This window comes from Lactuca saligna, chromosome 1 (genome assembly GCF_052625555.1).
Source record: "Lactuca saligna cultivar CGN05327 chromosome 1, ASM5262555v1, whole genome shotgun sequence".
NCBI classification, from domain to species: Eukaryota; Viridiplantae; Streptophyta; class Magnoliopsida; order Asterales; family Asteraceae; genus Lactuca; species Lactuca saligna.
This window is the reverse complement of record NC_136417.1, coordinates 5,433,632-5,455,175: the sequence shown is the minus strand read 5'-3', so window position 1 is coordinate 5,455,175 and position 21,544 is coordinate 5,433,632. Positions and strand designations below refer to the sequence as shown.

At 39.7% G+C, this 21,544-nt stretch overlaps 1 protein-coding gene across 17 annotated transcripts; it reads left to right on the top strand.

The window, feature by feature from the left end:
- Window positions 1-477: 477 nt before the first annotated feature.
- On the top strand, window positions 478-4,688 carry LOC145037420 (uncharacterized). Of its 17 annotated transcripts, none has more exons than XM_078986242.1 (11): window positions 482-634; window positions 720-1,015; window positions 1,097-1,175; window positions 1,604-2,367; window positions 2,500-2,635; window positions 2,720-2,794; window positions 3,074-3,206; window positions 3,353-3,463; window positions 3,557-3,612; window positions 3,676-3,996; window positions 4,414-4,688. In XM_078986242.1, exons 7-10 carry the CDS (start codon window positions 3,134-3,136, stop codon window positions 3,988-3,990), a joined length of 555 nt encoding a protein of 184 aa, XP_078842368.1. In that variant the 5' UTR covers window positions 482-634; window positions 720-1,015; window positions 1,097-1,175; window positions 1,604-2,367; window positions 2,500-2,635; window positions 2,720-2,794; window positions 3,074-3,133; the 3' UTR covers window positions 3,991-3,996; window positions 4,414-4,688. The 17 variants fall into 17 exon arrangements, with proteins under 17 accessions (XP_078843013.1, XP_078842368.1, XP_078842827.1 ...); XM_078986701.1 differs by having other exon boundaries at window positions 482-1,015; window positions 1,604-1,768; window positions 2,132-2,367; XM_078986571.1 differs by having other exon boundaries at window positions 482-1,015; window positions 1,604-1,768; window positions 1,928-2,367.
- Window positions 4,689-21,544: the final 16,856 nt, after the last annotated feature.

Sequence of the window (21,544 nt, the reverse complement as noted above, 5' to 3'; positions counted from 1 at the left end):
AGAAAAAAAAATGTTAATTTGGTATTTTAAATAGACCAAGGACCTGTAATGCAATTTTCACAAACCATAAACATATCATCTATCAAATTTTAAACTTAAATACCAAAAAATGAGAATAAAACCAAACCACATGGAGCATTTATGTAATTTACTCTAAACGTAAATATTTTTTTTCATACCATCCATGTAATTGATTCTTAACTTTTAGTCAAATTACTTATAATCAAACTATTTTATGGATACGATCATTGCCTCTCTTATGTGTTTTTTTTTTATATTCCTATAAACTAATTATACTATATATTAAAATTGTGTGTTCTTAGCTACAGTTATGTGTTTTTTTGACAGAATTTGTCCTTGGTTTATGATGGTATCTCATATTGTGGATTACTTTCTCTTCTGGGTAGCAAATGTTATTTCGTACAAAGTTTTTGTAATCGTCTCCCTCCACCGCTTCTACTTCCAATCAAAAACATACAAATATTAGCCACATGTCCACCGCTCCATCTTTCTGCACATCACCGCTTCATCTTTCTACACATTAAAGAATTTCCATTGGTTCCAAAACCCACCGTCTATCTCTTAAAGCATCGACATACATCAAGAACTACTCCTCCTCCGCTTCTCCTCTAAGGCCTGCTTCTATCCCTCTTCTTCTCCTCTTTTAGTCTTTTTGTGAAGAACCGTGATTGAATCGTTTCGTTGCAAATCAATCACAGAAAGACTCGGCTTCCGATCTCCATTCTCAACCGCCGCCATCTCTCCGATCAGGTAATGAATTTCCTTTTTTAGGTTACCATCACAAATTAACTTTTCGATTGTTTGAGAGAGAGAGAGAGAGATAAACAGAGATCAAAGAGCGCAATCGACCGTCTCCGACGGCTCACTCCCTTGCTTCTTCTCCGTCTTCGGGCTTCTCAGTTTCTAAATAGATTGGATGTTGCGACTTGGTGAACATCCTTAAACCACCACACTGGAACGTATTCTAAAGTGAGGTGCTCACCGTTCACTATTGGTTCGTCTATTTTGGCCAAATCGTTCTTACTTATACTGGTATGCCCCATTTTTTCTTACTTCACTACCACTTATGTTGCAGAAGATGTTATTGTTGGTGCTCTCACCTTGCTAAATTTCAATGGATATTCCCTTAATGTTGGCTTTACTCAAGGAAGAAGGTATGTTCCTTCTTGCATTCGTTTCTGCATTTACACTCTATGTGTTTTGTTCTTGATTTCTCTCAAAGAGGGATTTGTTTTTGTGTTCTAGCAAGTACGTAGGGCTCCAAGTTTCGGGAGCAGTGAATCAATTGTATAAAATTACCATTATGAGTCTCACTAATGACCATAATAGAATTCCAGTCAGGCACACAAACTGTTTGTACAAATGCCACATACACGCTTATAAAAGTTTAAGCTTCTCTTTTTGCATCACATCTTATTAATTTTATTTAATTACGATCAAAACAGAGCAATCAGTTAGGCTGAGGTGCAAGAATGCCAAATTAGAAAGATTTGAGGGGCCATAGATGGTTGACGTTTCAACATGTCTCACTTTTTGATCCACCATTTTTCATTACTGTTTGATTTTTGAATAATTTTGATAGGGTAAGTGTCACTGAGGTACCTTCTCCATAGATGGTTGACGTTTCAACATGTCACACTTTTTGATCCTTCACCTACGCTTGTAAGTCTACTATCTCAAAAAACCCAAAAAACTTCTCCAACCTTTCGATTACCAGTTCAACCGACCTGCAAAAAAATCGTCACAGGTACCTTCTCTTTCTTTTTCATCTTCAACGCCGTTTGACCCTCTTTCTATGCTGTAAATTCCCAAGTTTCGTTGATTATTTTCTCTTCTACATGTCTGATTTCTATTTCTCTTCTTTATTATTTCTTTTATAAACTCAAACCCACCGGATTTAAAGCAGGAAAGGGGCAAAGAGGGTATTTGGCTGAAGCACATACAGAGGTTGACGCCATGCTCTTATGGAACGAGATGGCTTCTCTTCTGGAACGTCGTCCCTCTCCTTTTTTCTAATTTCTGAATTCGTTTTCTACAAATTCAAACTAAAATTGATAATTTTTTCAGTTCATTTACGACTTTAAATCAATTCTAATTTTGTTTTCTGCAGATTCTAACTTAACACGCACACACACCATTTGGTGTTGATATGGGCAAAAATGTCCACCAACCAATATGAGAACAAAGGTTTTACCCATTTCAATTGTTGAAGCTGAAATAATTGTTTATATTCTTAACTTCCAGTGTCCCCTTTGCCCTCCATTGTTTCCATTCACTTTTGCGATCGCCCAAAAAGGAGGCTAGAGCAGCCACACAACCAATTTGTCACAATACTTCCAAATTAAGGTACAAAATTGTTTCTTCAAGTGCATTTAATTTTGATTCATGTTGTTCTTCATGTTCTCAAATCAATTTTTTAGTTGGATTTCCCCTTTTCTTGCTGACAACATCCACCAACATATGTTCCCTTCGGTGTAGAAGGAAAATCAACTTTTTAACTAGAACTAAGCCAACTTGACATGACAAACACTTCATTTGTGACCCTGAAGCCAAGAAACCTGAGGGTCGATGACATCCTAAAGGTGAACTGATTTCAGCTTCTGATGTGAAAAAGGTATAAGGACTTTAATTTCCATTTCCATAATTCATTTTACATTTTCATTTTTTAGTTTTTAATTATAATGACTTCAAATTGTAGTGAAAAGTTTGAGGAGGAAATTCTTTTTCAAGAAAAACAATAAACAATTGTCAGAAAGCAGTAGGTGCTGGAAAGGTTAGTTTACTCTTTTATCAACTCTTATTTGTCATCTCTCAAAGACATAAATTATGCATAATGTCTAAAATTGTGCTTTTTCGTTTATTTTATGAAATAGTTGTCACTTTTGAATAGTATTTGACATGATTGTGATTTTTTCACAACATCCAAAAGTGATTGCAATAATTTTAAAAATTGTTACTGATAATTTATCTAAAATAACAATTTGATTAAAGGTGCAAATAGGTTTTAGTTGACTGATGCTTTGACCAAGGTTCTTTGTTGTTGACTACACAGGCACACTAGAAGATTGGAAAAAATGGATACAATTGTTGCAGGGGCAAAACCGGAAAAAAAATGGGTAAGAAAGTCGGTGGTGATTGTTCGGGGAAAAAGAAGCGTAAGCTATCTGGTAGGAGGAGTGGTAGTGGTACAGTCCATCTGTATAAAACTGTTTCTCCACAAGTCCTTTTTAATTTTGTTAGTTTTTGAAATTTCATAAATTTTTATATCTAAACAATCGTTTAGGAATTATTGTTTTGTGCCTCTCCTTACATTTTTATTTTCATTTTTCAGTTGAACGATTTTCTCTAGGAGTGAGAAATCCAACATTTTTCTATTTTTTTTGCTGGGGGCATTGGTTACTGAACATGAGTTTGTGGTGGCTTGATTACACTTCCAATTCAGGTTACGTACATAATTTCTATTTCATCACATGATATCCATATTTTTACAATTGCTATAATAATTCAACTGGAAGAGGAGTACTTTTTGCAACAGATGCCCTTCTTAATAACCACAGAATGAGTGTTTTTGGTCAACAGTGTGACATACAGGTACATGCATACATAATACATATATAGAAGCATACATGTTCTGATTCTATTCCATTGTCTCAGGGATTCGAAAACATTGGTTATTGGGCTGCTGAACTCATTCACAAAGAAGGTGAAAAAGTTGTAGCAGTGAGTAATATGACCGAAGCAATACGTGACAAAAATGGAATCGAAATTCCATGTCTAATGACACATGTGAAGGAACAAAAAGGAGTAAAAGGATTTGTTGGAGCAAATGCATATCAGCTTAAAGTAGTTCATAGCATAGTCGACCTATTGTACAACTTTTTGATTTTACACATCAGATTTTCCAACCACCTGGTTATCAGCAATTCCATTCCCCCTTCTAACCCCCGCAACGCGGGGAGCCTTCCCTAGTTCCAAGTATGTAATTGATTTTTTATATATTCATCGCCTCACTTATGTATTTTTTTTTTATATTCCTATAAACTAATTCCAAGTACGTAATTGATTTTTTATATATTCGTAAGAATCAATCTTAGTTATTAACTACTTATGTTTTTTTTATATTATATTACAATCATATTTGTTTAGCATAATGAATTAACAATTTGTGTTTCATAGGATTTGATAATGCCTATTTTTTTGGTAGAGATTGGGTGTTATATATGTTAGTTGATGAAAATAAATGTTATGTTACCTGATAGTATTCTTACAATGATTTGAAGATTACATTCTATTAGAATAAATTATAATTCTTCTATCATAATTTGTTGTTTTTATGAATGTACTAAATTTTTTAATATTTGAAATTTGATTATGTTTTCTTTGTGAATTTAGGTTTTGAAGAGATGTCATTGATGAGGAAAAGGAAGAAAAAACATAGAGAATGAAAGTATATTATAGCAGAATGTATTCTGCCATAATATATAAAGTGTTTTTTTTAACAATAATATTGTTTCAGAATTTAATAGTGTTTTTGTTAGATTTTGATATTTTTCTTTCTTTTTAACCATTCTTAGTTTTAATTTTTAAGAATAGATATAATTCTTAAGCCATTATTAATAATAATTTTACAGGATGAATGTAATAATTGTTTATAATCGTCTTCTTTATGAATTAATGCAATTAGTGATTCTTAAAAAATGAAATCTGTATTTTTTAGAAAATGTTATTTTTGATAATATGTTGTATAATTCTTTAAGAATGATAATTACAAAAAATATCTTGAATGGAACCATATTCTGCAAGAACAAAATTGAAAATATATTTTGCTTGTTTATGGTCGAATTTATGTCATTTTAATAGAATAATATTACTTATTTTTAAAAATATATTAGAATTAAATTTGAATTAATTTTAAAAATTCATATTTTAAAAAACAAGGGAATTAATTATCCTTAAAAATCTGAAAATTTCCTTTTTTTAATATAGGTTAATTGATTAAAATAGTCATATGCTGAAATTTATGTGATTTTATGGTACATGTTACCCTGTTGTAATATTATAGACCATCATATTATGACCCTTGATTCTATTCATCTGTTAATGTAGAATTGTCCTTACGCGCACACAATAGATGTAAGGAACTCATGAACCTAGCCTTATATATATATATATATATATATATATATATATATATATATATATATATATATATATATATATATATATATATATATATATATACGGGCACACAATAGATGTAAGGAACACATGAACCTAGCCTTATATATATATATATATATATATATATATATATATATATATATATATATATAGAGAGAGAGAGAGAGAGAGAGAGAGAGTGAGTGAGAGCTAGGTTAAACTGTGGATGATAATTATTTTGCAGACGTGTGTGAACAATTCTATTATATGAGAATAACTAAGTGAACAAAGTGTTTGGTAATGTGAATACATTCAACGTCGCAAAACTATTGTCATTATCATGTATTCTCACTAATTCTTACTCATTTTTGTTTTCACGTATCATTTTTCACTCATTTTCACTTTTACAGAATACGATTTTCAATAATACATTCTGACAACATTCTGGCAAAATGAAAATCATAAAAAAGTTTATAACAACCTTACATATTATTTAATTAGTGAGAATGCATGATAATTAAATTAGTTATGTAAGGTTGCACATATTCGCATTACCAAACAACATATTTTCTTCATCATTCTCACAGAATAACACTGTCCACATGTCCGCACAATAAGTGTTCATCCACATTTGACCCTAACCCTATATATATATATATATATATATATATATATATATATATATATATATATATATATATATATATATATATATATATACACACACACATGCAGACACACATAGAGAGACAGAGATACATATATATATATATATATATATATATATATATATATATATATATATATATATATATATATATATAGAGAGAGAGAGAGAGAGAGAGAGAAATCCTCTTACTTTTCTTTCTCTTACTATCTTCCTACACACTTAAGATTGTAACATTTATCATATTTAATAAAATTGATAAATTTTTGTTACACTCATCATCATCAAAAAGTGATAAGATGATCGGTACGAAGAATAAGTAAAACTAAAACCATTTTAATTTTATGTGTTTATTAATTCAAATTAAACATGTGAGGACACAATGTTAATAATTAATATAAACTAATATTCAAATTTGTAATCAATATCATAACTAATATTAAAAAAAAAAGATGTATATTCAATATTTGAAAAATCTCCACATTTGTGTTTCTTGCAAAACAAGTTAAGAAACTTGTTAGGGTTACAAAGGTAGCCTAATCAGACGGAATGTGTCGTACCCCAAGGGAGGTGCGTCGCGCCCAAAGATGCTCCAAGTTCTTTTTTTTTTTTGTTATCAATTTGGGTTTAAGGTCATGTCCATTAAACCGTAATTTAGGGCATATGATATTAGAAAATGGCCATAGGAAAACAGAAAATTAAAATTCTGCACCTTAAACCCCAATATGTAATCATGATTATACACAAATTAAATTTGATATAATAGTGAAAATAACTATGAACTAAGGCTTTAATATCACTATAAGGTTTTGAGCATACTAACACACAACATATGGTAACAGAAGCATATTATAATTTTCTAGTGAGATGTTCAAACTAAACCTACAAGGATCTTATGTCATACTATTATTGCAACTACAACAAAGTTAATATTACATACATCTTTATTTCCCAAAGATCTCATTACTTGCGATCTTATTCTTGCCACTTTGATTGGATACCAAGGATTCAAAGGAGAATCTATTAGATACCATTTTAAGCATCTTTTAGTGTAGTTTTATTCTCATTTTAGCATCATATTTTGTATATTTTCATGTCATTTATTTAAATAATGTTCAGCTCACGTATTCTATTAGAATTCTCGTACTACTTATGTTTTTATGTCAATTTCAGATAGTTTGAATGGAGCAGTGCTTTGGGAGCAATCGGATGCGCGTTTGGAGCTTAAAATGGATCTTGGAACTTATGGAGTATGTTGAGGAATGCTTGCAAGATGCTTTGGTCAAGAAACATTCTATCGAATTGATCACACGAAGATAGAATCTGCAATCTAAAGTTAAAAGATGTTGCTGACAGCTTTGACCCCCTGTCAGTATTTTGACCCTATCTCATAAACCGTAACTCCGATTAATGTGATTCAAAATGATCTGAAAAGTAGACGAAATTTCGGTTATCATAGGTAAAACATGCGATCGCAAATATGGTCCATGCGATCGCATGGGGCCTTTATGAGATCGAAGGTTAGGTCGCAACTTGTCTTCGATGTTTTTTTTGTGCCAAAAATTCATCCGGGAGTGAAAACTCAAAACATGCAATCGCAGGCTCCCTGTATGCAATCACATGTTTTCCAAAAAATGCCAAAATAGCATCCTACTTCATTAAAAAAGGCTCGAGGCGCGTTTTCTTCAAAACATGTGATCGCAGTTTGTCTACATGCGATCGCATGCGCATCATTGTTTACTATTGGACGTATAAATAGACCCTGATAGCATCCCAGTAACCTAATTTGGCGATTACAGAGGTACCAGACGATGAAAATACAATTTTAGAGGTGTTTCTTCTCCGATTTCAACGACTTCTGAAGATCTGAAGACTGTGGATCATCTCCTTCATGTAGATTAGTAAGATTAGTTGTTTGATGTCTCTTTTCATCTGTTTTTATCAGATTTTAGCCATGTCAGGCTAAACCTTAGTTTTCAGTTCTGCAAAGACAAGTACTTTTCATGTGATTGATCATTAGATCTGATTTTCGTTTTGTGTTTCTATCTAGATTCTTCGGTTTTGTTCTTAATAAATGTTTGATTTTGATTCTTGTTAGTCTGATCACCTAGCTAGGGTTTATCATTCAAGTAAATCAATTAATAGAATATGTAATTATTCTTGTCAATTGGTAATAAGTAACAAGTAATAAATAGGTTTCGTGTTTGGGATTTGACTTTATTATAAACTGAAAAATCATACATTTATGTTTCCGAGCTTGTGAGAAGTATTGAATATTTCTAGGAATTTTACATAGATCTTAATGAAACTTTTTTTTTATCTTTAATTAAGAGCTTGTTTGATTAGACAATAAAAAGTTAGGGTTAATTGAAGATTTTGTTTTGATTAACTAATTTATGTAAAAGAGAAATTACTAGAGCTTGTTAGTTTTTCTCAGTATCAGCTTAGATAGAACGCATTCTGAATAATCCGATCTGGGTTAGTTACATGATTATTAAAGTCGTGCATAGCTGAAACCACTTTTATTATCGATTTTTGTTTAATTTAATTGTAACGAACCAATTTTTACGTCCGAAAATTTCATTTTAAGATATTACATTAGAAAACATTAATAAATAAAACATTGTTTGATCACACCATAACACATCGCAACCATGTTCTAAAAGGTCAAACCATACATCCCATCAAAATATCAGAGTACAATCCCAGTAAATCTCGTAAATGCGGAAACCGAAGAGTGTGTGTATGACGTGTCGCTACCGCGTCGGCTCCTTCCCCTTCAGTGCAGAGGTACCTGAAAACAAAACTGTAAACGTAAGCACAAAGCTTAGTGAGTTCCCCCAACGTACCACATACCATACAAACACATAACATACGTACTGCCAGGCTATTCTGGGGTGCCTGACTACCCGGTACGGCCATTCTGGGGTGCCGACCTACCCATACGGCCATTCTGGGGTGCCGTCTTACCCGTGTCAAGCCATTCTGGGGTGCTGACTACCCATGTCAAGCCATTCTGGGGTGCTGACTACCCATCGGTCCTAACAACCGATCCTCGGGGACTGGTCCCCTTCCGCTACCTCTATCGCATAACATAACAGACCAACATACAAGCATACCATCACATACAGTCAGATAATCCTTGGGTGTCTGACTACCCAGCGGTCCTAACAACCGAACTCTACTACTATTGCATATAACGTATCATGATAGCATATAACATAACAGGTAATAGCAAACCTAGATGATTTCACAAAGACAATCATCTATCATACGTCTCCTACTGGTGGGCCGGCATTGTGGCCTTAGACCCACCGCTACTGGAAGGTAACTCACCTCAAAGTAGCTGCTGAACTGATCGGGAACTAACTGACTGCTGCTGCTCCGGGAGTCCTCCGGATGCAATTCCCACAACATACTCGATCAAACACTGCTAACTGTCCTTTAGGTAAAATGACCATTTTACCCCCGGTTTAGCTCTAAGCCAATGCTAGAGTCAACTTTCAGTTGACCCGACTCGCCAAGTGGATCTCCACTCGCCGAGTCCCTAGCAAACTATTGTCCTGGGTCCCTGGTTCTACTCGTCGAGTTGGGCTATGACTCGACGAGTTCATCTTCTAACTGTCATTCAACTCCTTCATCCTACTCGCCGAGTTGTATGAACAACTCGTCGAGTTCATCTTCGTCCGAAGAACACTTTATGCTAAGACTCGCCGAGTTGTATGAACAACTCGCCGAGTCTGTTCTTAATCTATGAAGATTGCCTTGGACTCGCCGAGTCAGGGCATTGACTCGCCGAGTCCTAACATGGGTGAGTTCAGCTCCCAACTCACCGAGTCACCCCCTGTGACTCACGGATCAACTCGATACATCATGAAGGGACCAAATCAGTGACTCGCGACCAGACTCGCCGAGTCGCCAATACGACTCGCCGAGTCGTCGCCATGCATCCACCAAATACACCGATTTACTCGATTTCAGTCCATGCCATTCATAGATCTGGACTTCTAGGACACAAATCACACGTAAAGTTTCCAACTTTACGTGTGGATATTCACTAATGTGGATTTTAGGGTGCAAAATGCCTCAAAAGGGTAGATCTAGGATGAACAAGCCACATGGGGCCATAAAGCTAACAGATCTGAGCTCCTGGAGCTCAATCTTGCCTAGATCTAAATGTTAATCCACTTATTACGAAACATTAAGCACAAACAAGCTTGAAGAATTGCTCAAGAGTGTCCCAAATGAAATCCTAAGCATAGAAACAGGGGAAAAACGAGATATACCTCAAGGAAAATGTTGAAATGACACAAGGATGGCTGATCTCCTTCTCCTCTTCTTGATCTACTCCTCTTTCTCCTCAAACCTTCAAGAACACACCAAGAACACTTCAATCTCTCAAGGAAATAAGGGAAAGCGATGTTGGGGGAGTTCTGGGGGTGAATGGGGACGAGTTGGGGTGGAATGAGGGTTTAAATAGGGTGCAAACCCTTGAAACTTAGGGTTTCATCCAGCAGCGGTGACTCGCCGAGTCCAGGATATGGACTCGCCGAGTCGCCCACTTAAACGTGTCCTGAGTCTCGTCCCTACTCGGCGAGGTGGACCTTATGACTCGCCGAGTCCAAGGCTAAAATAGGGCAATGCTCAAATAAAATTCACATACCGGAAACCAGGTGCTACATTAATATCACTGCAAATTTTAGTTTTTTTAGTTTAATTCTAAATCCCCCCTTCTTAATAATTTTTGTCTTGTCTAGATTGTGCCTGATGCAAAAAGGCATTGACTTTTAGGTTGTGTCCCTGAGGATTCGACCCCGCTCGACATACCATGCCACATCCCGCTTCATGCAAGGCCACCAATAATCCGGACGAAGATCCCTATACATCTTCGTTGCCCCGGGATGAATAGAAAATCGGGACTTGTGCGCCTCCTCCATCAAAATCTGACGCACGCCACCGTGATACGGCACCCACACCCTACGGTGTAATGTCAAAAGTCCTCTGCCATCATAATCAAAGGAGGAAACCTGACCCACCACACACTTGCTCTTCCGATGCTCCTCCTTGATAGCCTCCTGTTGAGCCTCCCGAATCTGCTCCAACAGGGGAGTCACCACAGTCATCCTCAAACAAACGTCCTTGATCGGCGCCGTCTTGCGGCTAAGCGCATCGGCCACCACATTGGCCTTCCCCGGGTGGTAAAGGATCTCGCAATCATAATCCTTCACCACGTCCAACCACCGCCGCTGCCTCATATTCAGATTCGGCTGGTCCATGAGGTACCTCAAACTCTTGTGGTCCGTGTAGATGGTACACCGAACCCCGTAGAGGTAATGCCGCCAAATCTTGAGGGCAAAGACCACCGCCCCCAACTCCAAATCGTGCGTCGGGTAATTTGCCTCGTGAGGCTTGAGCTGCCGCGAAGCGTAGGCAATGACATGCCCCCTCTGCATCAGAACTGCGCCCAACCCTGAAATGGACGCATCGCAGTAAACCAAAAAATCCTCTACGCCCTCAGGCAGGGCTAGGATCGGTGCCTCACACAATTTCTGTCTCAGCATCTCAAACGCAGCCTGCTGCTCGGGTCCCCACCGAAAGACCACGTCTTTCTTCGTCAGTCGTGTCATGGGTACGGCTATCTTGGAGAAATCTTGGATAAATCTCCGATAGTAGCCCGCCAATCCCAGGAAGCTCCGAATCTCAGATGGAGACTTCGGGACCTCCCATCTCATCACGGCCTCGACCTTGGCCGGATCAACCAGAATCCCGTTCTGGTTGACGAGGTGTCCAAGAAATTGCACCTCGCGCAACCAAAACTCACACTTGGAGAACTTGGCATACAAGCTCTCCCTCCTCAGGGTCTCTAATACCTCCCTCAGATGCTCCTCGTGTTCCTCCCGAGTCTTGGAATAGACCAAGATATCATCGATAAAGACTATCACAGACCGATCCAGCATCGGTCTACACACGCGGTTCATGAGGTCCATGAACGCGGCAGGAGCATTGGTGAGCCCAAACGGCATCACCACGAACTCGTAATGACCATAGCGCGTCCGAAACGCAGTCTTCTGCATATCCTCCTCCCTGACCCTCATCTGATGATACCCCGAACGCAAGTCAATCTTGGAGAACCAAGATGCTCCCTGAAGCTGGTCAAATAGGTCGTCAATCCTCGGAAGCGGGTATCGGTTCTTCACCGTTACCTTGTTCAGCTCCCGATAATCTATACACATCCGATGCGACCCGTCCTTCTTTCTTACAAACAGAATCGGGGCTCCCCAGGGTGAACTGCTCGGCCGAATAAATCCCTTGTCCAGCAGCTCCTGCAGCTGCGTAGACAACTCCTGCATCTCGGGAGGAGCCAACCGATATGGTGCTTTGGCTATCGGAGCCGCACCGGGAATGAGGTCAATCCTGAACTCCACCTGTCGCTCCGGAGGTATCCCAGGTAGTTCCTCCGGGAAAACATCAGCAAAATCTCGAACCACCGGGACCTCGCTCACGGTCGCCTTACCCGCCTCCCGGGTATCCATCACATACGCGACATAACCCGCGCATCCCTGCTGAAGGTAGCGCCTAGCCCTCGCTGCTGAACATACAGTGGGTCCACACTGCGGCTGCTCTCCATGAATCACTAACTCTCCCCCGCTTGGGGTCCTGACTCGCAGTAGCTGCTGCGCGCAATCTATCACTGCCCCATTAGGGCTCAACCAATCCATACCAATAATCAGCTTGTTCCCACGTAATGGAATGGGAACCAAGTCTACCAGGTAACGCTCCTCAAACAGTCGCAGAACACAATCTCGAAACACCATCGATGCTCGCACCGATCGATCGTCAGCAATCTCTACCTCTAACAGGCAATCTAACTTGCCTGAAGTCTCATGAAATCTCTTGCTAAGAGCAAGAGAAACGAACGATCGGGATGCACCCGAGTCGAACAATACCTGAACCGGGATGCCGTTCACATGGAACGATCCTAATACACATGTATACACACAGAGCACATATCAATATCATAACAACGTAAAATAAAATATAGAAGGAAGGAATCATACCCATCACCACATCGGGTGCGGCGCGTGCCTCCTCGGCAGTCAACTGGAATGCTCGGCTCCTCACCACCGAAGCCTCTGCCCTGCCCTGACGGCCATCCGTGATCCGCAGGGTCGCTGGAGCTAGCGCCTTCACTGGCGCTGAAACTGTCAACATGGGGCAATTGGCCTTCTTGTGGCCCCTCTGGTTGCAGTGGAAACACAGCAACTCCGATGTCTGAATAACTGTCGCAGGAGCAGTGCAATCCCTGCTGATATGCCCAAACTTGCCGCACTTGTAGCATCCTGACGATCCCATTCTGCACACCCCCTCGTGCGGCCTACCGCACCTCCTGCAGCGGCTCGGTCTCGACTGGCCTTTCGGCCTCCCATCTGATCCCTTGGGCTTCTTCCCCGAATCCCCTGCTGCCTGACCGTCCTCAAGTTTCCGTTTCCGGATGTGCTCCAAATCTATCTCTCTCTCCCTAGCCCTGGCAATCATGGAGTCTAGGGTAGGGCAAGCCGAAAAGCTAACATGCTCCCGAATGTCAGCTCATAGCATATCATGGTAACGAGTCCTCCTCATATCCTCGTCACCTGCATACTGGGGCACCAATAAAGCCCTCTCCCGAAACTTGGCGATGATCTCCGCCACGGTCTCTGTCGTCTGCCTCATGTCTAGAAACTCCATGGCCAGCTGCTGAAGCTCGACCGCTGGTGCAAACTCTGCCCTGAACCTAGCCACAAAGTCCGACCAGGTCATTGCCTCGATAGCCGAGGCTCCCAACGAGTCACCCACTGACTCCCACCAATCCCGGGCTCGGTCCCGTAAACACCCTGCTGCGTACCTCAGCTTCGACCCCTCGGGGCAGAAGCTGGTCAACTGGGCGGACTCAATATCCGCAATCCACCGCCTGGCGACAATGGGGTCCTTTACCCCATGGAAATCCGGCGCACCACTGCCCCTGAAGTCCTTGAAGGACAGTGTGCGAGATCCCGACTGGCTAGAGGCCAAGTCGCTCCTGAATGCCCGTAGGCGATCCTCCATCAACTCCACGATCCCTTCCTTGATCGACCCACAGATGATGGGGGTCGACTCAAGGATGCCCCTAGTGATCTCCGACGTGATGAACTCACGTAGCCTCTCATCAATCGGCTCGGTGCCTGATCCCGAACCTGACCCCTCTCCTGACCCGCCATCTGTCGGTCTCGGTCGAAGTACCACCATTCTGCAAAACATCATAATAATCATTAGTGGTACTGCTACTTTCTGAGGGATCTCAACTACTTACAGGTTCCTTGGTCTCGTCTTGGCCTTCCTCGGCTCGGGTACGGATCCTCTGCTTTCAGTAGTACGAGCCCATACTACCTTCCACATCTATACGTACCTTCTCCGAGGAATTCCTCGACTCCACCAGCTCCCCTTTACTACTGCTACTCTCTGTTATTCTCATCCTAGGCTTGCCCTAGGGAAAACTCAAGTTCAACACGACTGGTCCTCAGCTGCTGTAGGTCTTCTCATAATGTCAGTTAGCCACCACCTAAACACCATTACATGTGATGAGGATTAGATAATCCTTCAAGTAAAAGATCCGTCCCTACAACGGTTGGACTCAAACAAGAGCTGCGCAATAGGGCCAGTTCCAATACTTTGGGATTATTCAACCCTGATTACATGTGGTGTGACGTGTTTACCTAGTGGCTAATTCCCATTACTCAGAATCCCACCAAGCACGAAGCAAGCAGCATTCGGATAAGGGAAAAACAGACTCAAGCCAAAACTATTCTTATAACAAGAAACGACACTTAACATAGGATGCTAAGCTCATACTATCAGGCATAACCTAAACAGGCTATCCTACTGCTGTCTACTCAATTCTAGCATGCAATATTCATAAAGCTGTAACACATAAGCAGGCACATAAGGCATCACTCCTAGATCCTTAGCCTATTCTAGCATGCAGTTCTACGTAAGCTGGTAAACATAACATAAACTTGTATGGGTACTATGGGGAATACTTACTTGAGCTCGGCCGGTCGCGCACGTCACACACTTTGCTCTTTCTTATGACTCTTTTCCGGGTTTTAAAGAACAATTTCTTTTGGAAAATCTTTCAATCCCTCGATTTGAGTCCAAACACTCCCGAAGGCGTGTCCGAATCCCTCAAACCAGGGCTCTGATACCAACTTGTAACGACCCAATTTTTACGTCCGAAAATTTCATTTTAAGATATTACATTAGAAAACATTAATAAATAAAACATTGTTTGATCACACCATAACACATCGCAACCATGTTCTAAAAGGTCAAACCATACATCCCATCAAAATATCAGAGTACAATCCCAGTAAATCTCGTAAATGCGGAAACTGAAGAGTGTGTGTATGACGTGCCGCTACCGCGCCGGCTCCTTCCCCTTCGGTGCAGAGGTACCTGAAAACAAAACTGTAAACGTAAGCACAAACCTTAGTGAGTTCCCCCAACGTACCACATACCATACAAACACATAACATACGTACTGCCAGGCTATTCTGGGGTGCCTGATTACCCGGTACGGCCATTCTGGGGTGCCGACCTACCCATACGGCCATTCTGGGGTGCCGTCTTACCCGTGTCAAGCCATTCTGGGGTGCTGACTACCCATGTCAAGCCATTCTGGGGTGCTGACTACCCATCGGTCCTAACAACCGATCCTCGGGGACTGGTCCCCTTCCGCTACCTCTATCGCATAACATAACAAACCAACATACAAGCATACCATCACATACAATCAGATAATCCTGGGGTGTCTGACTACCCAGCGGTCCTAACAACCGAACTCTACTACTATTGCATATAACGTATCATGATAGCATATAACATAACAGGTAATAGCAAACCTAGATGATTTCACAAAGACAATCATCTATCATACGTCTCCTACTGGTGGGCCGGCATTGTGGCCTTAGACCCACCGCTACTGGAAGGTAACTCACCTCAAAGTAGCTGCTGAACTGATCAGGAACTAACTGATTGCTGCTGCTCCGGGAGTCCTCCGGCTGCAATTCCCACAACATACTCCATCAAACACTGCTAACTGTCCTTTAGGTAAAATGACCATTTTACCCTTGGTCTAGCTCTAAGCCAATGCTAGAGTCAACTTTCAGTTGACCCGACTCGCCGAGTGGATCTCCACTCGCCGAGTCCCTAGCAAACTATTGTCCTGGGTCCGTGGTTCTACTCGTCGAGTTGGGCTATGACTCGACGAGTTCATCTTCTAACTATCATTCAACTCCTTCATCCTACTTGCCGAGTTGTATGAACAACTCGTCGAGTTCATCTTCGTCCGAAGAACATTTTATGCTAAGACTCGCCGAGTTGTATGAACAACTCGCCGAGTCTGTTCTTAATCTATGAAGATTGCCTTGGACTCGCCGAGTCAGGGCATTGACTCGCCGAGTCCTAACATGGGTGAGTTCAGCTCCCAACTCACCGAGTCACCCCCTGTGACTCACGGCTCAACTCGATACATCATGAAGGGACCAAATCGGTGACTCGCGACCAGACTCGCCGAGTCGCCAACACGACTCGTCGAGTCGTCGCCATGCATCCACCAAATACACCGATTTACTCGATTTCAGTCCATGCCATTCATAGATCTGGACTTCTAGGACACAAATCACACGTAAAGTTTCCAACTTTACGTGTGGATATTCACTAATGTGGATTTTAGGGTGCAAAATGCCTCAAAAGGGTAGATCTAGGATGAACAAGCCACATGGGGCCATAAAGCTAACAGATCTGAGCTCCTGGAGCTCAATCTTGCCTAGATCTAAAGGTTAATCCACTTATTACGAAACATTAAGCACAAACAAGCTTGAAGAATTGCTCAAGAGTGTCCCAAATGAAATCCTAAGCATAGAAACAGGGGGAAAACGAGATATACCTCAAGGAAAATGTTGAAATGACACAAGGATGGCTGATCTTCTTCTCCTCTTCTTGATCTACTCCTCTTTCTCCTCAAACCTTCAAGAACACACCAAGAACACTTCAATCTCTCAAGGAAATAAGGGAAAGCGATGTTGGGGGAGTTCTGGGGGTGAATGGGGACGAGTTGGGGTGGAATGAGGGTTTAAATAGGGTGCAAACCCTTGAAACTTAGGGTTTCATCCAGCAGCGGTGACTCGCCGAGTCCAGGATATGGACTCGCCGAGTCGCCCACTTAAACGTGTCCTGAGTCTCGTCCCTACTTGGCGAGTCGGACCTTATGACTCGCCGAGTCCAAGGCTAAAATAGGGCAATGCTCAAATAAAATTCACATACCGGAAACCAGGTGCTACATTAATATCACTACAAATTTTAGTTTTTTTAGTTTAATTCTAAATCCCCCCTTCTTAATAATTTTTGTCTTGTCTAGATTGTGCCTGATGCAAAAAGGCATTGACTTTTAGGTTGTGTCCCTGAGGATTCGACCATGCTTCCCTGTGCTATATTTTTAGTGCAACCAGCAGTGATAACTTATTTGTTTAATATGCATACGACAGCTTGTTAACAAATTGGTGCCGTTGTCGGGGACATGGTGCTTTCTAATAGTTTTATGCCAAGAATTTTTCGTTCAGGTACACCTTTAGTTTTTGATCCAGAAATCGAGCGAACTGGAAGGAGACTGAAGAAAGAGGCTTGTAGAGGTCTAAGGTATTGGACAAATGGCTACAACACTCATGAGTGCTCATAAGTTCTGAGTATTGGATTCAACCCGCGCTCATTGGAATCACTTCATGGATTTTATCACGAGTGATCATGAGACGATAATATCTTATATTCTTCAAACCTAGAGATATGAGTTGTTACTATGAGTTGGTTGTACATTGATTACACGAAACCGCATTTGGCAACTCGGTGCTATAAAACGTGTCTTTGTGTGTGATTCAACAAGTAGTAGAACAAGCCATATGAGTTGAAGTTTATCCATTCCTTTTACCTTCAGGATAAAAGCGATATATGTGGACCCCTCGATGATTTGATGATGACAAATGGAAGTGCTCGGCCGGGCCAAGACTGATTTGATTTGTTCAATTAGTCAGTCGTCATAAATCGGAAATCGGGAAACAACAAATGGACAGAGAGAATGATTATAATCCATGTCTCAGTCCATATGATATCTAGAATGGAGGAATATATGATCCCTTATCTAATGGACAAGTCATTGACAAAGGTCAGAGTTCATCTACAAGGTCAGAGTTCGACAGAAGCTTTTGAGAGCTACGATTGCCAGTTGGTTCCTGAAGTCATACGCAATAATAGTTTTAGACTTATCCAAGTGGGAGACTGTTGGATTAATGTCTAAGTCCATAACTATAATTGGTAAGACTTGACCCGACCCGACATGGTCCATTTGGGTTGCATGGCATCATGCACTTGGATAGACTATAATGAGAGAAATAAGACACTTATGGTTATTAATATATTATAAGTTCTAGTATATTAATAATAAGAATAATAAGATTATTTAATTAGTATTGATCAAGAATTAATCTAGGATTAATTAAGTGATCAAAAGAAGACTAATTAAATATATGGGTTGATTGTGTAAATCATCCATACTTGTATAGTGGGCTAATGCTCCATGGATTATCTAGTTGGGCCAAAACCCATATGATGCTCCATGGATGCTCCATGGTGTATTTGAACCCATGGATCCAAGGAAATGGAAAGTCATGACAATTAGGGTTTACCCTAATTGTATAACTATATAAGCATCTTATTCTTGAGGAAAATCGGCCACTAGTGAGATTCAAGAAAGGGCTAGCCGATTTCATGAAGTGTAGAATTCTCTCAAGTTATTCCAAGTGTATTTGGTGTTGTGTGAACCATTTGAGGTGTCACACTTGGGGCACTAGGCACTCAAGCTTCATGAAGACATTCTACATCAAAGAGGTATGTATTCTATCTTGTTATATTGATAGTTTTGTATGCTAGAATAGGATAATACCTTGGATGTTCATATTTTCATGTATAATAGAGAAAACATAGATCCAAGGTATTTAGGGTTGCATGTACACTTAGGAGTGTTAGAATGCTCATAACCCAACAGTGGTATCAGAGCATAGGCTTGTTTTCTTGTTATACTTGCAATAGAAGCTGAAAATCGAGTTTTGTTGCTGTCTACCCAGCAGACTCGCCGAGTCCATGAAGGGACTCGACGAGTCCAAGGCAAAATGCATCCAACTCGCCGAGTTGTGTTCATGCACTCGACGAGTTGGACCCCAGACAGCATACTTTCGAGGTTTTTGGCTAGAAATGGACTAGGAACATTACCCTAAGTTGTTTTTGAACTTATAAACTTGTTTTGATGTGGTAATGTTCATGCTAATCCATTTTCAAAGATAATTGTCAATAGATTCATGTTTTGTATTAGTTTAAAGGTTAGACTAATTACATGAAAAAGTTTGATTTGAATTATCTTGTTCTTATGAGTTTCTTAGATTAATAGAAAAGTTGAATGAAATAGTTGTTTTCAATCCATTTTAATCTAAGAGTTGAGTATAAAATGTGTTTGTGTAACTTATCCTCAAGTTACATGAAGAGTCACATTAAAGACTCATAAAACTCATAAAGTTGGCAAAGGTTACAAAAATGAAGAGTCTAGTTCTAATTAATTGGAGTTATGACTCCATAATTTGTCCTCAAGTTATGGAGGACCAAGAGTCTCTTCATTAAATAAATATAAAAAAAAATAATGTAACCTTAATTAATTTCATAAGTTATAAAATAAAGAAAAAGTTAATTCTTTATTAGTTTAAAGTCTTCCATAATTTGTCCTCAAGTTATGGAACTTGAAGAGTTTTTGGATTAAAACTACTTTAAACACATAAGTTATGGAATTAATTAGTTTTGAATAGTTTCAAAACTTGCCCTCAAGTTTTGGAATTCGTAAAGTTTTCTCTTATGAATACTTTAATTCCAAGTTAGCCCTTAGAATTTTAAAAGTTAAAATTCAACCCTTATACTTTATAATATTATAAGTTAATAATATATATGTATAAGAGTAAAGTTGGTCTTACCGCTAGTACGCCTCATTCACGAAGCCGGTCTACAAGGTGGGTATAAGGTTGTTGCCTATAAAATGGCAACTTAATGGGTGTCCACTCTCACCCACCGCTTGCTTGACTGGTGGAGGGTCGTTAGCCGAACGGGTTTGACAGGACTATAATTCTCCCTTCATTAAAAGTATTAATGATAAATACTAAGTAACTAAACTCTTAATAATTCCCAATCTTAGTTACTTAGGAAAATGTGAAGAAGGTGCTAATCCATGAAATTACACTTTGCACTTTGTTTAAGTCGGTTAGTGGAGCATGTGTGGTTAACCGGCACACTAACTCGTATTTAACAAGGTAGGCAAAGGGTAACTTAATGTTTATCATAGTATCGATGGAGCGTGTGTGGTTAACCGGCACATCGATTGAGGGGTAATTTATTAAGGGTACCAAGTAATTTGCATGGTTACTTCACACCTTGTTTTGTGATCCTCGGCATCCCAGTCACAAAACCTGAAGGGCACACTCGAGATTGAAACATGCCATTGAACAGTTCAATGAATCTCAAAAGATCTAGGAATTTCAAATCCAATTAAAACCTAATAATACATTTCGTTTATCTTGGTGGAAATTGGTGAATCGTCATTCACCTACCTTCAAATTGTTTTATAGCTTGGATTACGGCATACCTCTTCTAAGTTATAAAATAGTTTGTTGGGTCCTAGCCTTAATATTTCATATTGGGTGTCATATTAAGGACTTTAAGATCAACTATCTTGAATACCTCCCAAAACATGTCTGGTTTAGACATTTATGATCTTCCCAAATCTCCTGAAACTAGCTTTCCTAAATGAAGATGATATTCCAATGGAAATCATACTTCTTTCTCCTCCTCCAATTATTCTCCCTACCCCACAAGTTCTTGAAAAGTTTAAGGTCACTCAAGCCCTATTGGCAAGTAAAGGTCTTGGTGTGGTCACATCTTGGAGATGTAGTCACATATTGACAAGCCGGGAGAGTTGGGTGTCAAAGTCTTGAGAAAGGTGTAGGTTTAACTACTTTCTAAGTCACATAGTGAGTTCTTTTGGAACACCTATGAAACAGACTATGACAAGACCCTTAATGATCTTATCTATTTGCTAAGATCAACTTCCTGAAACTTGATGGACATTGATAATAGTGACACAGGAAATACAGAAAAAACATTCTCTTCCCAAGGAAAGGGATTGACCATAGTCAACTAGGTTGACCAAATGGTAAAGAGAAAAGGCTAAGTCTGTAATAGTCCCGTGTACCATTATCAAAGGGTCCATATGTTTATATTGCCAAAGAAAGGGTCATTATTTGCGAAGCTGCCAAATTTACCTAAGGATGGTAAAGTCAATAAGGTTGACTCTACTTCAGGTAAAGTCCACTATATAACTCTGTTAAGTTTCTATTCTGAGATTCCTGATACATGATGTGACTGGGTCACATGGTAATGTTTTAAGAATCAAAGAAAAGTAAAGGAACTTAAAGAAAGAATATGCTGAATCTGATCGCGTAGATGGATTTCTATCGCGTAGTTTGAAAAATCGGATTCTTGAGCTAATTCTTAGGAGTTATGAGATATTGCTAAGGAATAGATAACAACAAGTTTTTC